At 46.8% G+C, this 24,417-nt stretch overlaps 1 protein-coding gene across 6 annotated transcripts in view; it reads left to right on the plus strand.

The window, feature by feature from the left end:
- The window catches only part of SLCO3A1 (solute carrier organic anion transporter family member 3A1), a 320,979-nt gene that overhangs the window by 244,404 nt on the left and 52,158 nt on the right, over positions 1–24,417 (plus strand). For all 6 annotated transcript variants that reach the window (XM_034939452.3, XM_034939450.4, XM_034939451.4 and 3 more), the window contains one exon: positions 8,789–9,052. In XM_034939452.3, coding sequence (XP_034795343.2) covers positions 8,789–9,052 — 264 coding nt within the window. The remainder of the gene's footprint in view (positions 1–8,788; positions 9,053–24,417) is intronic.

The following is a 24,417-nucleotide window of genomic DNA, read 5'->3' on the forward strand; positions in this document are numbered from 1 at the left end:
GTGAGGAAATATCCACATTCAAAACCATTTTAAGCAGAACCTGTGTTCTTAGCAGGAAGTGCAAGTGCATTTCTCAGAATACCCTGAGTTCTCCAATCCATGATTGTGGGATTGAATGGGATGCTAGATCGATGGGCTAGACTATGCTGTGGTGACAGACAGTCCCAAAACCTCAGTGTTTTTATACAACTAAGGTTTATTTCTTGGTCACACTACATGTACAGTGTAGGTCAGCAGTGTCAGGGTCAGGGAGACTTGGCTCATCGTGGTGACCTGTAGATCTACTCTCAGGATCGATAAGCATTCTCAGCCCCCCAGGCCCAGGCCCACAGAAGTTCCATCCTGACCCCAGCTTGCACAGTTACCAAGACAGGAAACCAGTTTTACTCTGGCCCTTGAAACCTCTACTCAGAAATGACATACAATGTTTCCCCTCATATTTCATTAACCAAAGCAAGTCACGTGGTGTATTGGTTTCCTGTTGCTGCATAAGAAATAACCCCAAACCTAATGACCTAAAACAGCAGACATTTCTTATCATACTGTTTTTCGTATTTTTTTCTGTGGGTCTGGAATACAGGAGCAGCTTCACTGGGCAGTTCTAGCTCAGGGTCTCTTATGAGGCTGCAGTCAAGGTGTTGCAAGGTGGCAACCTGGTCTTGGATCATCCCAAGGCTCAGCTTGGGGAGGATCCACTTCCAAGCTCACTGCCATGGGCCCACAGGAGGGGACTACCTCACCGTGACACCCCTGAAGCAAACAACCCAAGAGAAGGTGAGAGAGAGCACCTGAGGCAGGAGTCACAGTCTTTTTATAACCTAATCTCAGAAGTGACATCTCATTACTTCTGCTGTATTTCGTTTGTTAGAAGCTAGTCACTTGTTCAGGTTTACTATCGAAAGAGAAGGGATTATTACACAAGGACCAGAATACCAGGCAGCAGGGACTTTAGGGGACCGTCTGGGTCATTGCCTACCATGTGCTGTCACATCTCTACCTTGTGTCTGAAAAGGAACACTATATTTCCATGTTGTTTAGCATGCAGCAAAGCCGTATTTCCTTTCTCTCTGAAAACAGAGGGTGAGAAGCCATTCCAGCCTCTGCTTCTCATGCCGATCTATCCTCAGGATCAATAAGAATTCTCAGTCCCCAGGTTCTCAATCCATCATCTCTTGACGATGCTAAATTTACTAATTCACCCCAAAGAAATAATGTGGTTTTAAATCCAAGTCACTTTGTGATTCACTCCATTAATCCTACTGATATATTTACTTGTAGCTAATGATGTTACAAATTTCCAAGTGGAAAAAAAAAATCAGAGGCAGCCCTATTTATTTATACTTTTAAAGTGCTGAGTCTGTTCCGAAGGTGATTGAGTGCTGGTGTTTTGCAGCCGTCGGCTGGCCCTTTGAACCCGTTTCCTAGGGAGTGTGGTAACAGGTAGGCTGGGAAGACACAGGACACATGAAGTGAGTCAGTTTCCATCTTGCTCGTATAGACAGGCCAGCTTCCACCACTGCACCCAAGGCAGCACAAGACAGGGCCAGCAGAGGGGATAGAGAGGAGGCATACTCCTGATGCAATGGGGAAGCCACCTTGAAGGGTAGCAAAGTGGCCAGGTAGCATATTTTGCCCTCAGTGCTATCAGTGGTGGCCTTGAACCAAAAGCCTGCGAATGACCAGAATATCTGAGCTGGAAAGAGCCTCAGACATCATTCCTTTCCATCTCTTTCATTTTACAAATGAGGAAACCGAGTCACAGAGAGGGGAAGGGATGTCCCCAATCCAAGGAATGTATCTCTATAAAACCCAGATCTCCTGAGCCTGCCTGTGGAGATTGCACTCACCAAACTCTCTTAGGAGAATGAAACGGCACCTTTTCTCAGTGCCTGAAATGACCAGCGGGTAGACAGATGGCTGGAGGGGGCTTAGCCCATCCACTCCCAGTTCCCTCCATTTGCTGAGGCTGTTCCTTCAGCCTGGAATGCTGTTCCCATCTTACTGTGTTCGGCATCTCTGTTTGCCCGTTAAGGCCCAGGGTGGAGCGGTGTGATCCATGGTTCCAGGCTCATTGGCTACTTGGTGCCTGCATGGATGTAAGGCAGGTGGGCTCCTTTCAGTCCCGTGTGGGCATCTCGCTGATGGCAGCCTTCCCCACCAAGTTGATAGCGGACTTCCCTTTCTGTTTCCAAAGAATGCAAGGTGCATTGTCAGTCATGGTCTTTGTTTGCGTCCTTCCCGGAGGCACCGTGAGGTGCAGCTCTTTACCGGTAGAGGGCAGAAGAATATCATTTATCCTTTTTAGGGAGTCAGCCATAGAATTCTATAGTTGCCAGCAGTTTTTATTGTTTCTAGTCTTGTGACTGAAACTTGCCGCCTGCAGGTGGATTTGGGCTGTATTTGAGGAGGGGATTCTTAATTGCTTTAGGGCCTCCCCTATCTTTTCCTTGCTTTCCTAAAACAGTGCTCTTCTGTAGGGCTGTCCAATGTATGGGAACATTACTGTAGGCATTAATAGGCAAGGGCCACACACGTGGACACATGTTTCTGAAGTCCCCACTGAGATTGGGGTCCAGGAAAAGCAGCAGCCTAAAATTTGTGGGGAAGGAGCAAGGCAGGTCAACAGAGGGCCCTCGTTATGGGGTAGATGGAGGAGAGAAGGCGGCGTCCACCACATAGCCTGGTGCCAGCATTGAGAGGAGAATCCAGTGAGGAAGCCTGGTTGAAACTTGTGAGTAGATGCAGCTGGGGTGCCAAGGAGGGCTGGTTGTAGACATGGGCCAGTTCTGGGGTGACAGCCCCCACGGGGCACCTTGCCTGGAGGTCCCAGCTGGCTCCACTTGGACATGGGCTGCTTCCGCTGCTGCCTTTCATCCATGTTTGATCGCTACGTGGTTCCCTTTGCTCCTCAGCTCAGGGAGAATAAATCCCTCCCCTGAGAGCTGGGGGAAGAAATGATGGTGCCTCCAGAATTTCTTTTTTAGGTTCTTTGTTAACTGAAACCCAGGTGAGAACAGGACCTTGAAAAAACGGACTTAGTAGCAGAGTACATATCTAATCACTGCCTTGGCCAACCTTAACTATGTGGGTTTATTAGAAAAAGATTAGTAGTAACAGCAGCCATGAATTGGTCACTTCTTAAAGCTATACATAGATTGCCTCATTGGAGCCTCAGCACTTTCTCATGGGAGTGTAGATCCTACTGTTAGGTGAGGCATTATCATGCAGTGGTTAAGAATTCAAGCACTGGAATCAGACTCCATTTGAATCCTGACTACACCCCCTTACGAGTTCTGTGATCCTGGGGACATCGCACACACATCCTGAGTCTGTGTGTGGATGGCATGAGTTACTCATGCAAAGCGTTTAGCACAGTGCCTGGCGTATAGTAAGCACACAATAAATACTTATAATAAGAAATCCGAGAGGTTAACAGTTTCTACAGCTAGGGATAGAGCAGGGATTCATCCCCAGGCCTGTCTGACCTCAAAGCCCCACTCTTAACCGAACAGCTGGCTTCCCTGAAACATCTCCAGGAATTTAGCCAGAAGGCGGCTCCCTTCCATGGACAAAGGCCTTGCTGAGATGACCTAGCCTCACCAGCACATCCATGCAGACTTGTCCTGAGGCACACACCAGCCGGCCTCGCAGAAGGCTGCATGGCGTTTGCAGCTGGAACAAGATGTGGCCATCTGTTTGCTTCACAAAAAAGGTCAACAGACTGAGAGCCTCCTGCTCTGCCATCCTGAGGGCTGGCTGCTACTGCTAGATTCCTTCATTTTGGGCTAATTAGCCCAATGGCTGGGATTCTAGATGTTCAGTGCCACCCTCCAGCCTTAGCCCCTTCCTGTCTCCAGTTTCTAATTAGGTTTGTAACTTAATGATACTCTTGGAATTCTTGAGTCCCATAGCAAAAGTTTGGCAACATAGGTTAAACAAATGGGTAAATGAACTACAAAAAAAAAAAAAGTCCATATGGCCCAGGAATAAGAAGTAAATGTCCCCAATTTGCTTTGATCTCCTCTTCTCACAATCTCAAGTATCCTCATGAGCGTGTGGGTGGGTTGGTTGGTTAGTTTTAAACTGGTTTAACTGTATTTCCAGTGACTTTTCATTTGATCTTGGAAATGGGTGGAAATCTCCATGAGCCTCCTAGTTCAGTTGACCTTTGACAGAGAGAGCAAACAGCTGTCAACAGCTCTCAATTTACCCAATACAAGCAACAAATAAGAACAACCCAAAAGTCGGATACAAAGAGTGGAAGGGTTAGAAAAATTGATCTTGTAAGGCCAGGCATAGTGGCTCTCACCTGTAATCCCAGCATTTTGGGAGGCCGAGGCAGGTGGATCACCTGAGGTCAGGAGTTTGAGACCAGACCAGCCAATATGGTGAAACCCTGTCTCTACTAAAAATACAAAAAAATTAGCCGGGCGTGATGGTGGGCACCTGTAATCTCAGCTACTTGGGAGGCTGACGCAGGAGAATTGCTTGAACCCAGGAGGTGGAGGTTGCAGTGAGCTGAGATCTCACCGCTGCACTACAGCCTGGGCAATAGAGTGAAACTCCATCTGAAAAAAACAAAACAAAACAAAACAAAAAACGGAAAATGGATCTAGAAAAGGAGAAACACCTTCTATGCCTGTTGACACCTATGTCAAGACAAGTCCAAGATGTGCCTGGCTTCATGACAGATACTTCATGGTACACCCAGTGTATATGGCTCTTTGCTCTACTCTGCAACCCTTTTCTCCTGTCCCCTTTACCAGACTTCCCTCAGGATGAAATGGCGTCTGTTCTCATCATCTGGAATGACCACGGGGTAGATTAGTGGCTTGATGAGGGAGTTGAGCCTATTTACTTAGAGTCCCCGGAATGTGCCACACCTTGACTCAGCCTGTTCCCTCAGCCTGGGATACTGTCTCTACCTCATTTTATTCAACATCTTTCTTCATCCATGTGTCTAGTTTTGTTGGCAATTGAATGCATCTAAGTAAATGAGACAGATTGGTGCTTTCAGTTTTGTTCTGGGCATCTTACTGAAAGCAGCCCTTGCCAGAAGGCTGAAACTGCAGCCATTTTTTTTTAAAGTTAAGACACTAACTAGAACCAAATAGAGAAGTAAAGAGGTTTTCAAGCCTTCCTCCCTACTTTTATCTAAAACAATACTTTTGCTATGCCAAGCCTGCCTGAGACTGCTGTTCTTATAGAACGTGGATTTTTATTTCCTAAACCTTTTGTACTAGTCAGGGTAGGCTAGGTTATGTTGCGGTAACAAACAGCTCCCAACTCTCAGCAGCTTAGAATACTAAAGGGTTCTTTCTTCTTTGTGCTACATCCAGTGCAGGTCAACAGGGACATTTCATTTATTGTAGCCTGTCAGATACCATCTTAGGAGGAAAGAGGGGGTGGAGTCATGTACCAGCTCATACACACTTCCACACAGAAGTGATATATGTCCCCTTGCTCACATTTCACAGGCAGAGCTCTGTGGCTTATAGTTACACCTAACTTCACAGAGTGAGGAGGTGTCATCCTCCTTGTCCTCAGAGGAAGAGGATCCAATGCAGACACTGATAACATCTACCACACCGTCCTCTTCCAGCCACACAGAGAACTCTCTCTCAATATCCCTAGTCCTGAAACAGTGTCTGTAGAGCATTGACGGACAATTACCAACAGGTGGAGGGAGATTTTTCACCAAAACTAGCCAAAATACCTCATAAAAATTATATTTGTTAGCTGGGCACAGTGGTTCACACCTGTAATCTCAGCACTTTGGGAGGCCAACGCGGGTGGATCACCTGAGGTCAGGAGTTCAAGACCAGCCTGGCCAACATGGTGAAACCCCATCTCTACCAAAAGTACAAAAATTAGCCGGGCATGGTGGTGGGCACCTGTAATCTCAGCTACTTGAGAGGCTAAGGCAGGAGAATCACTTGAACCCAGGAGGTGGAGGTTGCAGTAAGCCAAGATCACACCACTGCACTCCAGCCTCGCCGACAGAGCGAGATCCACCTCAAAAGAAAATAAAATTAGTATTTGTTATAGAGATGGACAGAGGCAAGACATTTCTCAGACAGGTCCATCCAGTAGCTGTCTTCCCCAGATCAAACTCACCAAAGCCTCCCCCGCCCTCAGGGCAGCACACTCCACAGCTGAGCAGTTTCCCTCAGCATGTTATTTCTCTCTGCCACAGCGCTCCGGATAATTGAAATGGAGAAAAAAAATCAATACTTCCCAAAATAGTCAGTGATGAGTGTCTTGGATCTACAGAATCCTGCTGTCCACCACCTTCACGCAGGCCCCGTCTCCTGTCCTTGCCCAGGTGGCAGGCAGGCTTTGGTTCTGACACAGGTGACGTGCCCTTCCCCGTCTTTCAAACTGTGAGCCAGCGTCGGCTTTCCCCAGACATACACATACCTACAGGGAGCAAGTTGACACGTTCACACAAACCACCACCTCCCCCATCGCCATCCCTCTCCCTGGGTTGTTTTCTCACACATAGAACAACAGAGTCACTAACTTCCTAACTAAAATATGACTTTTCTAATTTTGTTCCCCCAAACAACTGCTAGGATTTCTCTCTCTTTACCTGCTCACATCTGCCAGCTTTTCAATTCCCCCTTTATGGAGCCTGGAGACAATGGAGGGAAATACTTCAGCTCCCTTTTGCTGTCTTTTGTTTTCATTCATTGCTTGGCAGCAGGTGAAGAAACACAGTAAGTGACTAGTGAAAATATTCCTGTTCAGCTACCAGAGGCAATTTCACTTCCTTGTGTCTTCCCTCATTTGCATTAAGATGCTTTCAAGATCACCTTGTGTTTTCCCATGCTGTACCCTTTTTTAAAAAGATCCCTATTTTGAGATTCTCATTTATATACATATATGTACATAAAAGTGAGAATATCAAGATCTACTCTCTATACAAAGAGCCTACTATGCATCAGGTGATTCTTGCTCGTTGCCTGTCATCCTTGCAACCACTCTAGGTTGAAGCTGTCTTTATTTTGCAAATGTTGCAGCTAAGACTCAAGGAGGGTAAGTAATCTGCCCAGTGTCACATGCTAGTAAGTGGCAGAGCTGGGATTCGGCCCCAAGTCCTCCAGGCTTACACTGTCCCCTCTCCAGCATGTAGCTATGCAGAAACATCTGGTCCATTGTAGTGCTGTTATTGCGCTGGGTGTATGTCAGCATCTCCAGGACAGTGACTACCAGGGTTCCAAAGGCCACTTGCTACCTACTGGAAGAGCTGGTGGCCTTAGGCTCATGGCACAAAGAGCAGGAATTGATCATTCACCTCGGGCCCTATAGAGAGCCCAAAAACAGACATTGAAGAGGGGCAGTGGAACAGAAAGGTGAGAGCGTGGACCTTGGCATGTGTATACCTGTGTTCCGTTCTTCAGCCCCATGAACGTGGGCAAGGAACCTAACCTTTCTAAGCCTCAGTTTCTCCATCTATAGAAAACAGATAATAAAAGTCCTGCCTTGTAGAGTTATGGGGAAGGTTGGCTGGAACAGTTAAGAATGTGCTCTGCATAATGCCTGGTGCAGAGGAAGCCCTCAATAAATGATGGCTGGCCTTATCATTAATGCTAGCTGAGGAGTCTTCAGGGAGAGCATTTTATGAATGCTGAAGTGTTCATCTGGTGTCTGCGGTCATTACTTTTCCCAGAGCTGTCCATCCATCTGGTCCAGGCCTGCAGCCCTGTTGGTCTTACCTCATACACCATTGCCCAGATCTCCCCAGTTCTCCTTCCATGTTCCAGGGGCATGGTTTATTATCAAAGAGACATTTCTAAGCAGCTCACCTGGGAGCCGTGCTGTACAAGGCAGGTGTAAAGAGAGAGAAAGAAAAAAACTGTACCAAAGGGTAAGCTGAAGTTTATGTTCTTGTGACTTAGCTGGCACAATAAAAGAAATAGTGGTACAGTGCCACCAAACCATATGCACAGCACCTTTAAGCACATGAGTTGACTGCAAAGCTTTGTATTAGAGAGCTGGTGCCAAACCACAGGCCACCAACAAAGTTGGCATTAATTAATTAATTAATGCATGGAAACAAAGGCCCCTCACCATAAATAACAGGCTACCATCATCTGGGTGCCCAAGCATGCGCCAGGCACTCTTCTGAGCATTTTATGTCTGGTGTGGTCATTTGATCTTCCCACTAAGTACTGCCATCATCATAGATGTTATACAGATCAGTAAACTGAGGCATAGAGAGTTCAAACCACTGGCCTAGGGTCACACAGAGACAAGGGGGTAGGACTTCAACCCAGGCAGCCTGGCTTCAGAGGCCCTGCTCTAAAACCCTATTGTGCGCCTCCGCTTATGAGCTGTGAACCTAATTTAAGAAAGTGAGTGGGGCATTGAGTGGGATCTCGTATGAGCTGCTTTTTGGAAGCCAAGAGTGAATATACCTGGTGAAAATCTACCTCTGAACAATAAACATTTCCTTGTGTTTCTTTGAGCACACCTTGGCAGTGCTGCCAAGCCAGTTTTAGCCTAAATTCAGAGAACGTCTGGCTTCTCACTGTTTTTGTTTAGACCGATATAAACACAGGGTAGACAAGAAAATTAAGGAGGGAATGTGATCAGCCTCCGGCTTTGAGAGAAACAGAACCGCTGGTGTGGAACAATAGGCTTCATAGCCTGGCAGCCAGTATTCCCGACCGCAAGTCATTTCTAGAGCCCTTGCCCTCTCTGTTCAGCGGATTCAGATTCTCAGCAAAATCCCCAGTGGTCCAGCCTTCTTTTCTCCACTAAGCTGTGCTCTTTCCATTTACAGGTAACCTGGACATCACTCCGGACGACCCCCGCTGGATCGGAGCCTGGTGGGGTGGCTTTCTGCTCTGCGGTGCCTTACTCTTCTTCTCTTCCCTCTTGATGTTTGGGTTTCCACAGTCCCTGCCCCCGCACTCAGACCCTGCCATGGAAAGCGAGCAGGCCATGCTCTCCGAAAGAGAATACGAGAGACCCAAGCCCAGCAACGGGGTCCTGAGGCACCCCCTGGAGCCAGACAGCAGTGCCTCCTGTTTCCAGCAGCTGAGAGGTAAAGGTGGCCTCATCTGCCTCTGCCCAGAACAGTAGGGGGATTGGGATGGGGGTGATGAGTGAAGGGGTGGCACCCAGGACTGGGGTGCTTGGGGACTTGGTGGAGGCAGAATAATATTGGCTTGCATGGCTGGCCTCTACCAGCCAGGTGCTTAACTTATTCCTGAGAAGTAAATAACCTGACTTGCTTAATAAAAACAAAAATAAAGTAGCTACCATTTGTTAAAGGGACCCAGTGGTTAATATAGGACCTGACATTTAATAAACATAAATGTCTTTAGAAGGAAGCAAAATATTCTGTGGAGCTTTTTTGAATTCTTTCAGGCCACCTATAAGCACCTGGAAGCAATAGAGGAATTTTGAAGTTGGCTTCCTTTGCCTGATATCAGCATTCTTTAAAAAGCCACCTCCAGCCGGGCGCGGTGGCTGTAATCCCAGCCACCGCGCCCGGTGTAATCACATCTGTAATCCCAGCCCTTTGGGAAGCCAAGGCAGGTGGATCACTTGAGGTCAGAAGTTTGAGACCAGCCTGGCCAACGTGGTGAAACCCCATATCTGCTAAAATACAAAAATTAGCCGGGCTTGGTGGCATGTGCCTGTAATCCCAGCTACTCGGGAGGCTGAGGCAGGAGAATCGCTTGATCCTGGGTTCAAGCTCACCAGAGGTTGCAGTGAGCCAAGATCGCACCACTGCACTCCAGCCTGGGTGACACAGCAAGACTCTCATCTCAAAAGAAAAAAAAGCCACCTTCAAAGTACATTTCTTTACATTCACTTTGTCCTTTCATTGTCTCCACTAAAGATGAGAGATGTTTTCCTGCAGAAAGAAATATTAACCCAGTCTTAATGACACAGTCACACTTTAGGATGCAGCAAAGCTCTTGCTATCATTTTTTAAAGAAAAAAAGTGCAACTTTTCTGACAAAATGGTGAAGCACAAACAATGATGCAGAATGAGAATGAGAACCCCGCCCCCCCGCCGCCACCACCGCCCAAGTTGTTTCCATCTTCGGCACAATCCTTTAAAGACGAGGAAAATGACAAGGAGCTGAATGTAGCCTGGCAGTCTCAGAAGCTGCTCGGCGACTATCAGGCGAGGTATGTGTGAGGTTCCTTAATGCACACGACTCCTTGCTCAGCTCCCCTGACGTCCTGCTGGATTTTAGAAATGAGTGGGCTCATGCAGCCAGGAGCAAGGTCAGGCACTACTTCCCAGGGAAGCTGGGATGCAAAAGGGAGATGGTCAGTCCCCTCTGTGCAGGAATGCAGCACTTAGCCGGGCCAGCCTTCCACAGCAGCAGATGCAGTCCTCCTGTGCTTTATTTAGACATTTCCTAGCAGTGAAAGTCTGTTTACTAAACTTCTGTGTAACAATGTGCGCCTTCCATAGAGATGCTAGAGATTTGTGGAGAGAAGCTTGAACTGCTTTGTGCTCAGCCCCCTGTTCTGTTCCTCACCAGCCCTGCGATCATTAACTGCCCCCTGCTTCTTTTCCACGAATGTAAAACTGTAATAACACAGGTCCTCACTGCCAGTGCTGTGTCGAGAATGAAAGCACTGCTGCAGAAGACTGTCTGTTAATTGTACCTGTTAGTCCATGAGGAACCTCAAGAACTTGTGCGATTTCTGAAAAGAGACAAATTTAATATCGTAATGTTATGTCTGGCCCCATGTTCCATGATGGTTTCTACCAATGCTGTAATTTGGAATCATCCATAAAATTTAAGTTCCAGAATGCACTGGTAGATGAGAAGGCCAGCCAATCTGTGTCCTCTAAGGTTGCCTTGGTTGGAATGCCCCCGTCCTCATGTACGTGTGCTTAATAAAATAGGCTGACTTCCAGCAGGCCCCAGGCAAGGAGGGTGCCTGCGACTACCCTAGTAGCAGGAGAGTGATGCCTGCGACATCCCTAATAGAACAGCCATCCATAGAAAGTGTCCTGGTAACTAGACCCCTAGGAATAAAGTGGGCAGGCATGAGAGTGTGGCTTTCAAAGGACATCCTGGCCCTGGGCGACTACAGCATTTCCAGGTTGCTCCCCACCTCGGGATGATGACCCTGTTTCCCTAGGGCTCTGATTGTAAAAGCAGCACTAGTAATCACTTGTCTTTCATCTCTGGGAATAAAAACATGAAAAAGATACAATAGTGCCATCAGAGAACTCACCATCCCACACAGGACCAGGTCTGCAAGTCAGCAAAGGCAGCCCAGTGTTTTGAGAACCGCAATAACAAGCAGCACAGGTGGTTACAGAAATGCAGCAAAGAGGCAGAGAGAAGCCCACCGCTCCTGGGCTGGGAGTCACGGGTGAGGAAAGGGTCAGCGGCAGAGCTGAGCCAAGTCTTGAGCCCTGCTATGGCTTAAGCATTCTTGGGTCATGATTCAGTCGCTCATTAACTCATTTGTTTTATTCCATTGGTAGTTACTGAGACCCTACTCGGTGCTAAGCACAGCCTTGACTAAATTGACTTATATTCTGGAGCTTATGTTCCACTAGGGTGCAATAGGCAAGCTCAGAGCAATGACAAGGTAAGCAAGCACTGGGTGAGCTGCCGTTGAGCCGTTGAGTACACAGTCAGGTAGACAAGTCTGGGACCCGCGAGGCCATATTGATTACAAATTGTGATCTGTATACGCACAGGCTTCGCTTCTGATGGCTAATGATTTTAATTTAGAATTAACAATTCCCAGAGGCAATTGGCCCATAATGGACTAAAAGGATGTCTCAACAGGAAAAGAAGAAAGTGTTTCTGCAAGATTCCTTAGGAGCCAAAATACAGTGAAATGAGCTATTATGCTAATAAACACATTTCACACGTGCCAGTGCATGAAGTGGGGCCACAGTCGTTTACATGATTTATTTCTCCATGCGAGACACATGTTTTTGCTATATGAGCTTTTTCACCAAAAGCACCATGCAGTGCGCCCTGGCATTCCAAAACCCTTCATCCAGTTTGCATCCTGGAAAACCCACGCTGCAAATGCAGTGCTATATGCATGTAGTGTGTTACACATTTGTGGGTTTCAATGAGCTGAACGGCGTTGCATGTATACATAGAACTGACATTGCTCCTAAAACCCCTATGTTGCAATTTCTCATCCATTTTGTTTGAGCTTCCAAATGGGTTTCTTCTTTGGCCATCAATCTGTGCCCCCTGCCATGCTCTGCAGACAGCAAAGGCCCCCTGAGAAGAGCTGGCATTATGCCAGGAAGAGCCCTTCCAGCCCCCTCTTCTCTGGAACTTAGAGTCTTCTCCTGCTCCTAGGAGAGAATGGGGCAGTCTGCTTTGAGGCCAACCCACCTGGGTTAAAATCCAGCTCAGTCGGTTCTTAATCATGCAGCCTTGGCCACATCACTTAACTCCTCTCAGCTTTCACATATGGTGTCTGGTTTAGTCTTTACCAAAGCTGTGTAAGGTCAGTATCACTGTTTATTCCTGTCTATAGATGAGAAAACCAAGCTCTGGTGATATGGGGGTTTGAGTCTGTGGTTCGATTTTCAGAACATTCCCCTAAAAAAAGCGGGCTACAGAGGTCTGCTTCCAACAGTCAGCCATCAATTGGGTTTACAACCCTTATCCAAAGCTGAGAGACGGAAAGCCCGGAGTCTTGCTCCAGGTCAGCCTGGAAGTCCCCATCTTATAGCAACAGCCCCATAACCATCTTACCATGCAGGAAGCAGATGAACAAATGCTTGGGTTTGTTAAACTCCAGTATCTCCCCGATGTGGGCGCTGGCCAAGCCAAGGCACATTTTTACTTCTCAGCTGCGCCACCAAATAACTTTTCCTTTAAGACCTGGCTCTGGCTCTGCTCCTCCCTGATCTTGCATTTTGGACGGCCTGTTTTTTACACACCTCACATTCGTCCTCTTGTGTCCTCTCCTCCCCTTTCCTACCTGGTAAGCCGTGTGTGGGCAAGACTGCACCTAGTGTGCTGAATCTAGCAAATGCTCAGAACTTGCAGAATTGCTTGTGAGAGGCTACACCTGGAGGGAAGAAGTTCAGGGACTGTAATAGACATATGTACAGTGTCATCATCAGATAGTGTATTAAATATCATCTCCACAGTTTTGTGCTCCATTGTAAGTTGTCTCCGGCATCTCTTGCCCTGAGAGGCATTGATTGACGTGACGAGGGTCTCTTCTGCAGCCACATGTCCATCTGCCTTCTCCCTCTGGCTCTGTACAGTTCCTGGAATGCATCAGGCAGTCTCTTGTTTGCTGCTATTTCTCCCTGGAATGCCCTTCTTCCTTCAGTTCACTTCTGGGCTGGACTGTTTCTCACCTCCCCAGGAAGCCCCCCAAAGCCCCTCTGTGTACCTGCCCCTATGTACCCAGTGCTAGGTTAGCTGCATTCCTCTGAGTTCCACAGAATCCCTGCAAAGCACCTGGGAACACATTACCATGGCAGTCTCTCTGCTTGTCTGTATCTGTCCAAAGATTATGCATTTTCCAGGGATGAAGCTGCAGTTCATCTGTTCATTTCCAATGCACAGAGCAGTGCATAGCATGTAGGTGATACTGGTTGAATGAAGTAATAAGTGAATACTTTCTTGCAAGCCTGCATGTATGTATAGACGTGGACACATGCACAGATAGCAGGTAATGATTGTTTTTTGTGCACTGTCATATTTCATCCCTGTAACCTTAGGAGGCATCGGTACCACTTACCAGTAAGGCAAGTGAGGCTTGTAGATGGAAAGGAAAGGCATTTGAACCCGGGCGAAGGCTCCAGTGTCTGTCTTTTTAACCATGGCATTATGCTGCCACTTCTGACAGTAAACGGACACTCTCTTAAAGAATAAGTGGCGTCAGCAGGTGCTAACTGACTTCTTAGCAGAGTGTACTAGAAGTACGGCTGCTGGCTGCAACAGCACAGGTGTCCCCTAAAAAGATGGGTCTTCCAGACACAGCTGCAGCCTAAAAGGAAGGGAAGAACCAACTCCCTGCAACCATTGGCCTGTCCTGACCCTCTGCCAGGTTTTCTAGCTGGGATGAGTGTAACCGCACCAGAGGTTTAAAATCCAAAGGGAGAGTCCTGCCTTTGATCACTGAAAGAGAGGGCAATCAAAAGCTGAGCACTCTTGTCACTGAGCGCTTCATGCTGACTGCAAGTGGTCTCTTCCTGTCCCAGAAAAGATAGCAGGTGCCAGCTGAGTGGGCAGGGCTGGGGCCTCAGGCTCAGAGTCTTTAAAGCCACCACCCAAATCTAGGAGATGAGTTATGATTTCCAGAGCTCTCGCGTCGACCTCCCATTTGGCCCCCACAGGTGGCTGATGGGGTGGTTATGTTACTAACCTCTGTCCTGATTAGGGATCGGGACACCAAAGCTGGCAGGTGGTTGGGGAGACAGGGAGGGGTGAGTGATGTTAAACCAGGTACTTAGATTCCCGTGGCTGGGCTGGACCTAGTTCTCCAGATTCCAAATCCCATGCTCTTTCCCCTGTTTCCTGTAAGGGTTCACTAAATTGTTCATAAACTGACAAAAGAGGAGAAAGGGAATCAGGCTGGGGCCCATGTAACGAAGCCCTTCCTGTGTCTGAGAAACTTACACTTCTGCTCAGCCTTTCCCCGCCTCCAAAAGAGGCCATGCAGAGCCCAAGCTCTAGAGAAGGTTCACCTTTTGAGGAGTTGAGATCCTCCTGGGTCCTTGTAACCTCCCCTCCCCTCCAGCAATGCAGTCCATCCTGGAGTTCAGCTGATTTTGCCACCCAAGTCTCTCTCCAGCCTGCCCTTGATGTCTGTTGATCTGAGAGTCCTTGTTAACATTAACAAGGTAACACTCCACACTCCAGCATGCCCTGGGCCCTCCAGGCTGTTGTCCATGCTGTGATCTTTTCAGAACACATCTGATCAAGTTACTGCCTCTTGCTTTAAGGGATGGAGACAAAGTCCTTCCATGGTCTCTGAGTCCCTCCAAACCCTTCTCTTGCCAGTCATGCCCTGTTCCCTCCACACCCACCTCACTGGCCTCTTTTCAGTTCTTCCTATACCCCAGGCTCCTTTCCTCCTAGGACTCTGCATTCGTTCCCTCTACTGGAATTCTCATTTCATCTTCAGACATCAGCTCATGTGTCATTTCTTAGGAACATCTTCCTGACCTGGTGGTACCCCTTCCAAGGCACATCATAATTTTCCTTTATATGTGTGAATAATTGTCCTTTATTCACTTACTCTGTACGCTTCATGAAGGCAGGGACTGCAGTTGTTTTTTCTCATGTCCTGGTACACAGCAGGTGCTCAGTGCCTGCTATGTGATAGGGGAGGGAGTAAATGGATTGCCGCTTTCCCTAAAGCTCCCCTGCCCCCTACTTCCCACTCAGGGTTTTGGCCTGTGTTTGACCAATCCATGGACGTAGACTTGGCAAGAGCTTCAGGTGTCCTGAGTGCCACCACCAGCCCACACGTGACTACCTGTGTTGGAGAGGGTCTGCTCCTGGCACCCTGGCTGCTGAATGGTAGAGGATGTGCCAGCCCTGGTGCCAAAACTGACTTGCCCTGGGGACTCTGGGCTTCATGTTGTCACTTGTCCATCTTCTGGCAGGTGCTTTACATCTTGGTCAGGGAGCACATTCACCCCCGCCCCACCACTCTGCTTCCCACAGTTCAGCAGGCCACAGATTTGCGTGGCCACATGACCCAGCTCATGCCTCTCCACAGCTCAGGCCTGGCCACAGCAGCACCCACTTCATGCTTCTGCATCTCAGCCTCCTCCATCCATTACCATCTAGCTGTCAGTTTCTGCTATGTTTTTCTTTATTAAAATCCTGTGCCTTTCAGCATAATGTTGTCATGAGGAGCCTGGTGATCTGAGAGTCCTTGTTCTGCCGGTAACCAGCTGAGCACTTTTTTTTAATCATGCACTCTGTCCTCAGAACCATGTTCTTCCTGTGTGTGGATTTCCTGTTAAAGTTTTTCTCTCCTGATTCCATGGTGAAGGAGACCATCTGCCCTCCCAAATGCTTGGAATCCTGTGCCAGGCTGTGATTTACATTCTGCCATGTCACAGGAGTTGTTTTTATAGGTCCCCACGGACCAGACTGGTCACTGGCTTAAGTTCTTATCAATATTGATTGATAGGGGACCTGCTGTGGACAGCACCGGAGGGATAGGTCCATAGATAAGCTACAGCTGCACTTCTCAAGTTATTTCAGCAAAGCTCGTGAGACAAACCATGTGAGGGTGCCTAGCATGATGCCTGGCACTTTGTTGATATTCCTGGAGTGCGTGTTGAATGAAAGAATGAAGGAAATAATTAGAAGGCAGCATTTCCCAATGAGGGTCCCTTGAGATGCTCAGGGAAAAACAAATCAACAGCAGCAATAACAGAAGGATGGGGAAATGGTTACATGGCCAAATAACTTTGGGAACCTGTGTGCTGTTTGATCCTCTCTGAGATTCATACTTCTCAAACATATGTGACTCGGAACTGTTTTAGTCACGTTAACTGTAGCTACTTGGCTAATGCTTCCAGAATACAGGGTAGAAAGCGGAAAGGCTCACAGGAGGTTCAAAGGGATGAACTGAGGACCAGAGAGAGGGGACTTGGAGATACTTGATTAAAGATTGTAGCATTTCACCCCAGTCTGGAAGGATGAGCAGGATCCCCGTGGATGGAGAGAGAAGAGCTTTGGGATGGGGGACAGGGATGAGCAGAGACACATGGACAGGAATGCCCAAGACACTGTTGGGAGCTAGACGTCTGGTTTTAGAAAAGGTCATGCTGGAAGGCAGACTAGGGGCTGCTCCCACACCAGCAGTTCCTGGTATCTGAAGCTGCTCGTGGAGGCTTTTGTGAAATTATGAATGAGTTATTGAAAGCCTTAGCATTGCCCTTCTGAAGCATCTGGACTTTATCTGAGGAGCCCTTGTTTCCCAGCCAGGAGTTTGAGTCAGCATCAGCTGTGGAGTTTCTTGAACCACCCTGTATGTGGGCCACAGCCGAGGAATTCTGATTCTGTGGGTAGAGAAGGGGTCCAAGCATCTGGATGTTTTCAAAGCCCCCTAGATGATTCTGTGTGAACTCCCAATTGCCAATGAATGCCAGAAGCAGTGGGGGGTTCTTTGAGTGGCCTCCTCTGGGGGCCAACAGATCAGAGCTGGTCCTCCTGCATTTGTACAGGCAGGGGACATGTAATGACAGGGGACTCACTCACCAAATAAGCTTGGGACACCATAGACACTGTGATCCTTGTGGAGATTCATAAGTGATATATTAGCGCATGAAGGCTCTGAGAAGGGCTGCTGTAAACTCAACACTTGAGGAAATACCATCAGGAACTCTAGGCTTAAAGATGGGCATTTATGTCCATCGGGTATTTCACCCCCACTGTTTCTTTTATGAATGTCAGTATTTCTCTTTCCAGGCTTTCCAGGGTGAATGCCCCCATTGTTGGAGTTTTCATGAATGCCAAATGCAGTCAGCCTTGCTGCCATGGAGGTGGCCACCACTCTCCCAAAGAAGGCTCTTAGGGGCTGGCCTGGAGTAGTGAAAGCGGTTGTTTGCTTACAAAAGCCTATTCCCTTAGTCTTTTTCTCTCTGCTACCTCTGACCTGGAAAGACACCATGTTGGGTCTGAATAAGACGTTGCTGCCTCCCAGGCTTCTTTCTTCATCTCTGTGATCCCGAGCGGAGCCTGCGCTTTTCTGACTTCACACTCCAAAGGGACGGAAATGACTGGGGCGACACCAATTTGGAGCTGCAGCTTGCAGGAAGCTAACTGCACCTCTGCAGACACTTGTTTTGTGCTTTAAACTGGCTAATGGGCAGCCACATGACTCTTTTTCTCTTGGGCCTTCTTGGTGGGGTTATGAAGCGTTGGTGACCTTAAAGGAATCAATAGAATTGATGGGGGAGTTATCCCAGCCAGCCCGCACCCAGCTAACATTGGGATTTCATTCTAAATGCTCATTTCTGATGCTGATCATTTATTTGTTCACTCAAGCCACAAGGTGCAAAGGAAGCACTACCCTCTGCCTCTTATCTCCAGAGGATGGTCAAAAGGAAACCCAGTAGCTGCTTCTCTCAAACTTGCAAAGAGAAGGTGTTAGGAAGCGCTCCCATGGGCTCCCCAATAGCCCAGGGCAGAGGTTAGGAGGCAAGTTCATCCACAGCAATGAAACCATGGTGGGTCTGAAGCTGGGGCTGGAGGCTGCCCCATCTGGGGCCAGTGTGTGGCAGGCACTTGCTTTTAGAAGACTCCCAGACACTGCAGGCCTCCTCTCCCACCTGGGCTTTCCTCTACCCCTACGCAAGGGAATGGCTTAGACACCTCCAGAATCGACAGTGTAAATGAAGAAGAGACTGACATTCTGGATTATTGCCCCCATAGGCCAGGAGTTTGAGTCAGCATCACCTGTGGAGTTTCTTGAACCACCCTGTTTGTGGGCCAGAGCCCAGGAATTTTGATTCTGTGAGTAGAGAAGGGCTCCGAGCATCTGTAGGTTTTCAAAGCCTCCTAGATGATTCTTTGTGAACTCCCAATTGCACAGGAATGCCAGAAGCAATGGTGGGGGTTCTTTGATCTCCCCTGGGGGCCAACAGGTCAGAGCTGGTCCTCCTGCATTTGTAAAGGCAGGGGGCATGTAATGGCAGGGAACTGACTTAACAAATAAGCTCACGCTGACTGTAGAAGCAAGGGTCCAAATGTGTTTCCACCCGGACAGTGAACCTGTGGCATGTCACTAATGGTTTGTTCATAAGTTTTTTTCTGTTGCCTCAGTTAATGTTTCTTATGAGGCTATAACAGTTACCCTTCAAAGCTTTGCAATTCATTCATTCATTTTAAAATTGATTTATTAGATTCTTTAATACCCCTTGAGTTTGTTAAGTGTCTGCTCTTACGGGGCTTGGTGCTCACATCTAATGATAGAACTGCTCCATCCTTGCTCCCAGGTGGCTTCTGGCTTGGGAGATGAGAAGGACTCAGGCAAGGGCATCCAGCCCGCACGGGGCACATTAGCAACCAACTCGGTGGTTGCTAAACCTTGATGCTATTCCATGACACCGTTTCTCCTAGGAGTCACCCCACCTAGGATTCACACCCGTGCTTCCGTCACAATATTTTTCTACATCTTTATTATTTCTTCCTCTTTCCCTTTTTTTAAGTTATGATTTGAAGACTGTCATTTATCTCCTCTAAGACCTCCCTGCTCTCTGTTCTCTTCTGTCTGTGGGTCTCATGTGTTGGGAAGCTCCTCATGGCAACTCAACATTCAGAAAAACAACTTTTATAGATTCAAGTCCCCATAAAATACCTGAATGTTAAGCACGTGGACTTTGGAGCTCAGGCTGACCTTAGTTCAAATCCACCCTCCCTCACCTCCCAGCTCTGCATTCTTGGGCAAGGTGGAATTTATAGCCTCTCAATGAAGCCTTGGTTTTCTCATGTCTGGAATGATAATGTTAAGACGATAACCCAAAAAGCATTGGCTACCATTGTAATTACTGAGCAGTTGCATGCATTAGCTTCATCTCCCCTTCTTGGGAGCCGTGACAGTGGTGTGTTGACAGCAATGTTATCAAAGGAAAAGAAAGTCAAGGCCAACTTCAGTAGAGAAGATTAAAAGCAGAAATACACCGAGAGTCCAGCAGGTACACTGAGCCCCATGATAACCACTGCCTGGGGCAACTTCAATTCCGGGGAACTGGACATGGAAACCAAGGCCATGGACAAGTACATTGCTTCCTGACCTGGCCTGCTGCCTGGCCCTCTGGAGGTAGGAGCTCTTCTTGACCACAGAGATGGCCCAGGAACTCAGCCCAGCCCACTTTCTCCATGGCTATGGCTGCCCCACTTCACATTCTTTCCCTTCTCTGCTAGCTCACCAAGCGGCGCACACAGATACATCTGCAGCAAGTCGTGTATCCCCATGGCTCTGAGGAACACTACACATGACAAGGAGCCTGAGGGCTTCCTCCATGACTTGACCATGGATCACTTTTTTGTATTAATTATTATTATTATTACTGAGCTCACACCTGTGTGCCAGAGACACTGGGCCACATGCTTTACACACTTGGGTCTCATTTCATCTTTATAGCAGTCTGTGGGGTGGAGTTCTGTGCTCCAGTCACTTCCACATCTACTAAAGCCTTGAAGCCAGAATTCAATCCCCATTACCTGACTCCTTAGACCAGGTTCTTAGCCATTATTTTATACAACCTCATTCAGCAAAACCTTTTCTACAGTACAAGCCTCCTCTTTCAGCTCTACAATTCTTTCTTCCTTTTATTAATATTTCTCCCTCCCTCTCTTCCCTAGTTCTCTTCCCTCAAAAAAAAAAGGACTAAGTCCCAGATCCATGCCAGATCTGGTCATTTTCCCCAACCTAAGCAGAAATTTTTTATTATTATTATTGCTATTACTATCATTATTTCTTAGAATTAAGCTGCACCTTTGGCTACCAGGAGTGGCCTGCATGCTTAATCTTCAAACCAAGAGCAGCTCAGAAGCCAGACCAGAATAGCATATTGGTTACAAGCACATGCCATGGCAGCAGGTACCAGGGTTTGAGTTTCTGCTGTGCTGCTCTAACCATGGGACCTCTCTCTGCCTCAGCTTTTTCATCTGTAAATGGGGGATTTAATAGTCCCAAGATCACAGGTTTGCTGTGAGCATTGTGTGAGCAGATAGGTAAGCATTTAGAACGGCATTTTTGCACAGAGGAAATGCTCTGTCAACGTTAGTTTTCATGACTCCTCCAAAATCTGCCTTTCTCCGTCCTGAAGGACCCATAAGTTTCCAAGAACTCTTAATCCTACAGGAATCTCTTAAAGACTAGCAGTGGAAAACCTGTTTTCCCTAGAGACCGCTCTCCTGCCGCTCTTTCCAACTTTTTGTCATCTTGCTGGTGACAGTACCAAGCTCCTAATGAGAGTTGAAAAGGTTTCTCCAGCTGGTGAGGCTGCATAATTCAAGCCAGCCTACCTCCCACCTCCAGCTCCCAAGTTCTCAGGCTAAATCGGTAGGCGGGGGGTACATGGCTAAGAGAGTCTGTAGGTGTTCAATGGCCTGGTGTGGCCTTGGTTCACCAGTTTCTGTTTGCCTGGGCCACCCCATTAGCTGCTGCCTCCTTAAAAAGTCAGAATTTTATAGGCTTAACAGTCTGTTTGAATGAAAAAGCTTGAAACACAGGGTTGGCCCTAGGACCAAGCTAATTAATAGCCCTTCTCAAACTAGGGTTTTGGAAGGTAGGCTGAACCTTTGAAAAGCAATCATCTTTTGAGGGTGCTACAAGTCATTGCAATAAAACTGGGGATGGGAGGAAGAACCTGGAAGGAAATAGCGAACCCAAGAGGAAACTCATTTCTGGAGGCAAGTTGCCTTGGTAGAGGGAAAAAAAAGAATGTTCTTCATGCAAATAAGGCCCACTAAGGCTTCCTCAAGTCAAATGGTTCAGTCAAATCATTCTCAAACCTAATGATTTTTCACATCTAATTCAAGGAGAAATTAGTTATTAGATATTAAGACAAAAGCAGGCAGACTTCTATCTTGACAAGGAATCCTTCCCACTGAAGTGGAATTATCTCCAGAATAATTAAATTGCTTGCTGAAGTATAAAAGCATTCCATTAACCGGAGTTGCCTTTGTTGAACAGTGCCTTCCTCATCCCCAAACAAATCATGATGACTCTGAACAAGGACAGGGAGATACCAGGACCTAAGTAGATAATGTGATCAAACTGAAATCATCATCAGTGTCATTTCTGAGCCAAAGAGCAAAGTTGCTAATCAGCAAATGCTGGAGGTATCAGCCTCAGCCCGGCAGCAGTTTTCCTTGTGACCAAGCGTGGCTGTGATGCTTTATTCTCCAGGAGTCCTAGACTCTGAAGATTCTGCACCCTAATGAAAAAAATGAAGGCTACAGTGAAAGCACGGCAGAGGATCGTTTTCCTGGAATGTCCCCAGCCTGCCTATTTGACATTGGCAATGTTTCCAGAATTTAGATATCTTTATTCCAAAAGAGCACTGTGATTGAGAAATGGCGTTATTACTTGCCAAAACATATAAACCACCAGGACATTCAAATGTATTCATTACAAGGAGGCACTGTTATAACCCGATGTGATCCATACCGTTCTTACTACATTGTGAAACTTGTTGTTGTGTGACATGGCCGGCAGGTCTCCTGCCACGGGTACACTACACCATCAGAACGTGCCACACAGTATAGCAAATAGATTTCACTCATTAATAGTGATTTATGAGGATAGAGTTTTAACATCCAAGGGGCTTCTGTACATGAAGATAAATGCTTACCTCACTGTCCTCTGTTTATGCCCAATGAATTCATCTGTATTTGTTGAACAATCCACATATTTAAATATTTCACAGTCAGGATTACTCTAAATATTTGTACCATACTTTAAACATAATGTGGATTTAACACAGGAAAATTTCCCAACATTTACATATAGGTGTTATAAAGGTAAACACTTCTAAATATTTATTTGAAATGATATTTCTAAAAATTCAGATGATGGTAAATGCTTTAAACCTTGTAAAAATAGACAAAACACACACATAAAGACCAGTACACTTAAAATCGAGGAGGGTATAAGTGTATTAATACAATGGACTTAAAGTTGTTTTCTTATTATCTTTATTGTTATTCATATCCTTTTAAAAGTGTTATTTTTAATTGTGCATTTATTTCATCAGAGAGTTGCCTTTCTAATGTTTCAGGAATTTTACAAGGAACCCCCACAGAGCAGCCAAGGCCCCAGCTCTGGTTATCATCTGGTTATAACATAGGATTCGGTTGCTCGGGCTTTGCCAATTCCAAGCTTTTGGTCATCTGGCTCAGTCCATTTGCATAACTAAGTTCTTTTTGTTATGTCAAAGAACCCTAAGATGCCTATCTTCTATGTAGATTTTCATTCTTGAAACTTGATACCATTCCTGGAAATGGTAAATTCTAAGTTTTGTATATCTGCCAGTTCTTGACTTATTGAGCTTGTCTGTTAACATTATTAAAAACTTATGCATCCCCTATTATTATTTTATTCTGATGAGTTGGGCCGCTTAGAGGTTTCATCTCCTACGAGATGAGATTGAGCCTGATAATTAGCTCTCTTCTTCAGGACAGCTGGCTAATTCATCACCTTGGAATGCAGTGTGAGGCTCCCTGCCCACCTGTTTCTTTTGCATGCCGCCACGGCACTGATCAGTTTTTCCTAGACGTGGTGTAGTACCTCCTTCCTCTGGGACTCTGTGTCTTATCTGTTCTGTTTGCATAGGTGGAAACAAGTAAACTGCATGTCAGATACTCCACACTTGATGATCGCAGCAGCACAGACTTCCCTAACTTTAGTCTAGTCTCTGGGAAACCACCTCTATAATTTTTGCTTTATTTGCATTCCACCTGAACCATTATGCACTTAAGACTTCTCTTTAAATAACTTTAAATCTACTTACTTTTTGTAGCCTAGCAGTGTCTTAAGCCATAACAGCCATGAAACCACGCATTCGATGTATCAGCTGTATTTCAGCTTTGTTGTAAGGACATATTAAAATCATGGCACAAATATTGAAATGACAGGGTTGTCCTGGTGCCCCAGAGCTCTCTTGTACACTGCCAGGATACGTCATACCATAATTTAGGAGACTTGGCTGAAGACCACATGCCAATGATTCTGATTGCTGGGAATATCCAAATAATGTGCTTGTTTTCAAAGGATTTTTAAAAAACGAATCTCCTATTTTAAAAGCACCAATATAAGGGGAAGTCTTAGTGGCATATGAAACCACATGCTTTAAGAAAAATAGAGTAAAATAAAGAAAGAATGAAGTACAAGACCTCAACAATTCCTGCTTTCCGGCTCTCTCATTATTTAAAGTGGTGCGTGAACCTCAGAGCACTTTTGCCCATCACCAGCTCTCATAGAAGCCCTGAGCACCAGGACTGAGTGGGAGGCTTCTTCTAGGGTAGACTGGGTGATGAGAAGAGACCCCCTAAGGAGAAGGAAACACATTCAGCAAAGATCTACAGGCAGAGCATTCTTGTATAGGGAAGACCTCCAAGGACAAAGACCTGGGTGGGGTGGACCTGGGTGCAGGTGAGAAACAGCAAGAGCCACTGGGGCTGGACTGGAGGGTGGGAAGAGGAGGGGCTAGGGGGTGTGATCAGATCACTGAGAGGCAGACCTCGGGCCACGGCACAGCCTATGGATTTTGACCATTCCAGGGTTTTGAGCAGGAAACTGATTTGAGCTGATCTCGCTGACTGCTACTCAGGGAATTATTATATTGGATCAAGAGTGAAAACCAAGACCCCAGTTGGGTGGCTCTGGTGGTCTCCAAGTGAGAGCTGATGGAAATTTTGCCAGAGAGGTAGCCATGAAGATGGCAAGAAGGGGTTT

Source organism: Pan paniscus, chromosome 16 (genome assembly GCF_029289425.2).
Source record: "Pan paniscus chromosome 16, NHGRI_mPanPan1-v2.0_pri, whole genome shotgun sequence".
NCBI lineage: Eukaryota > Metazoa > Chordata > Mammalia > Primates > Hominidae > Pan > Pan paniscus.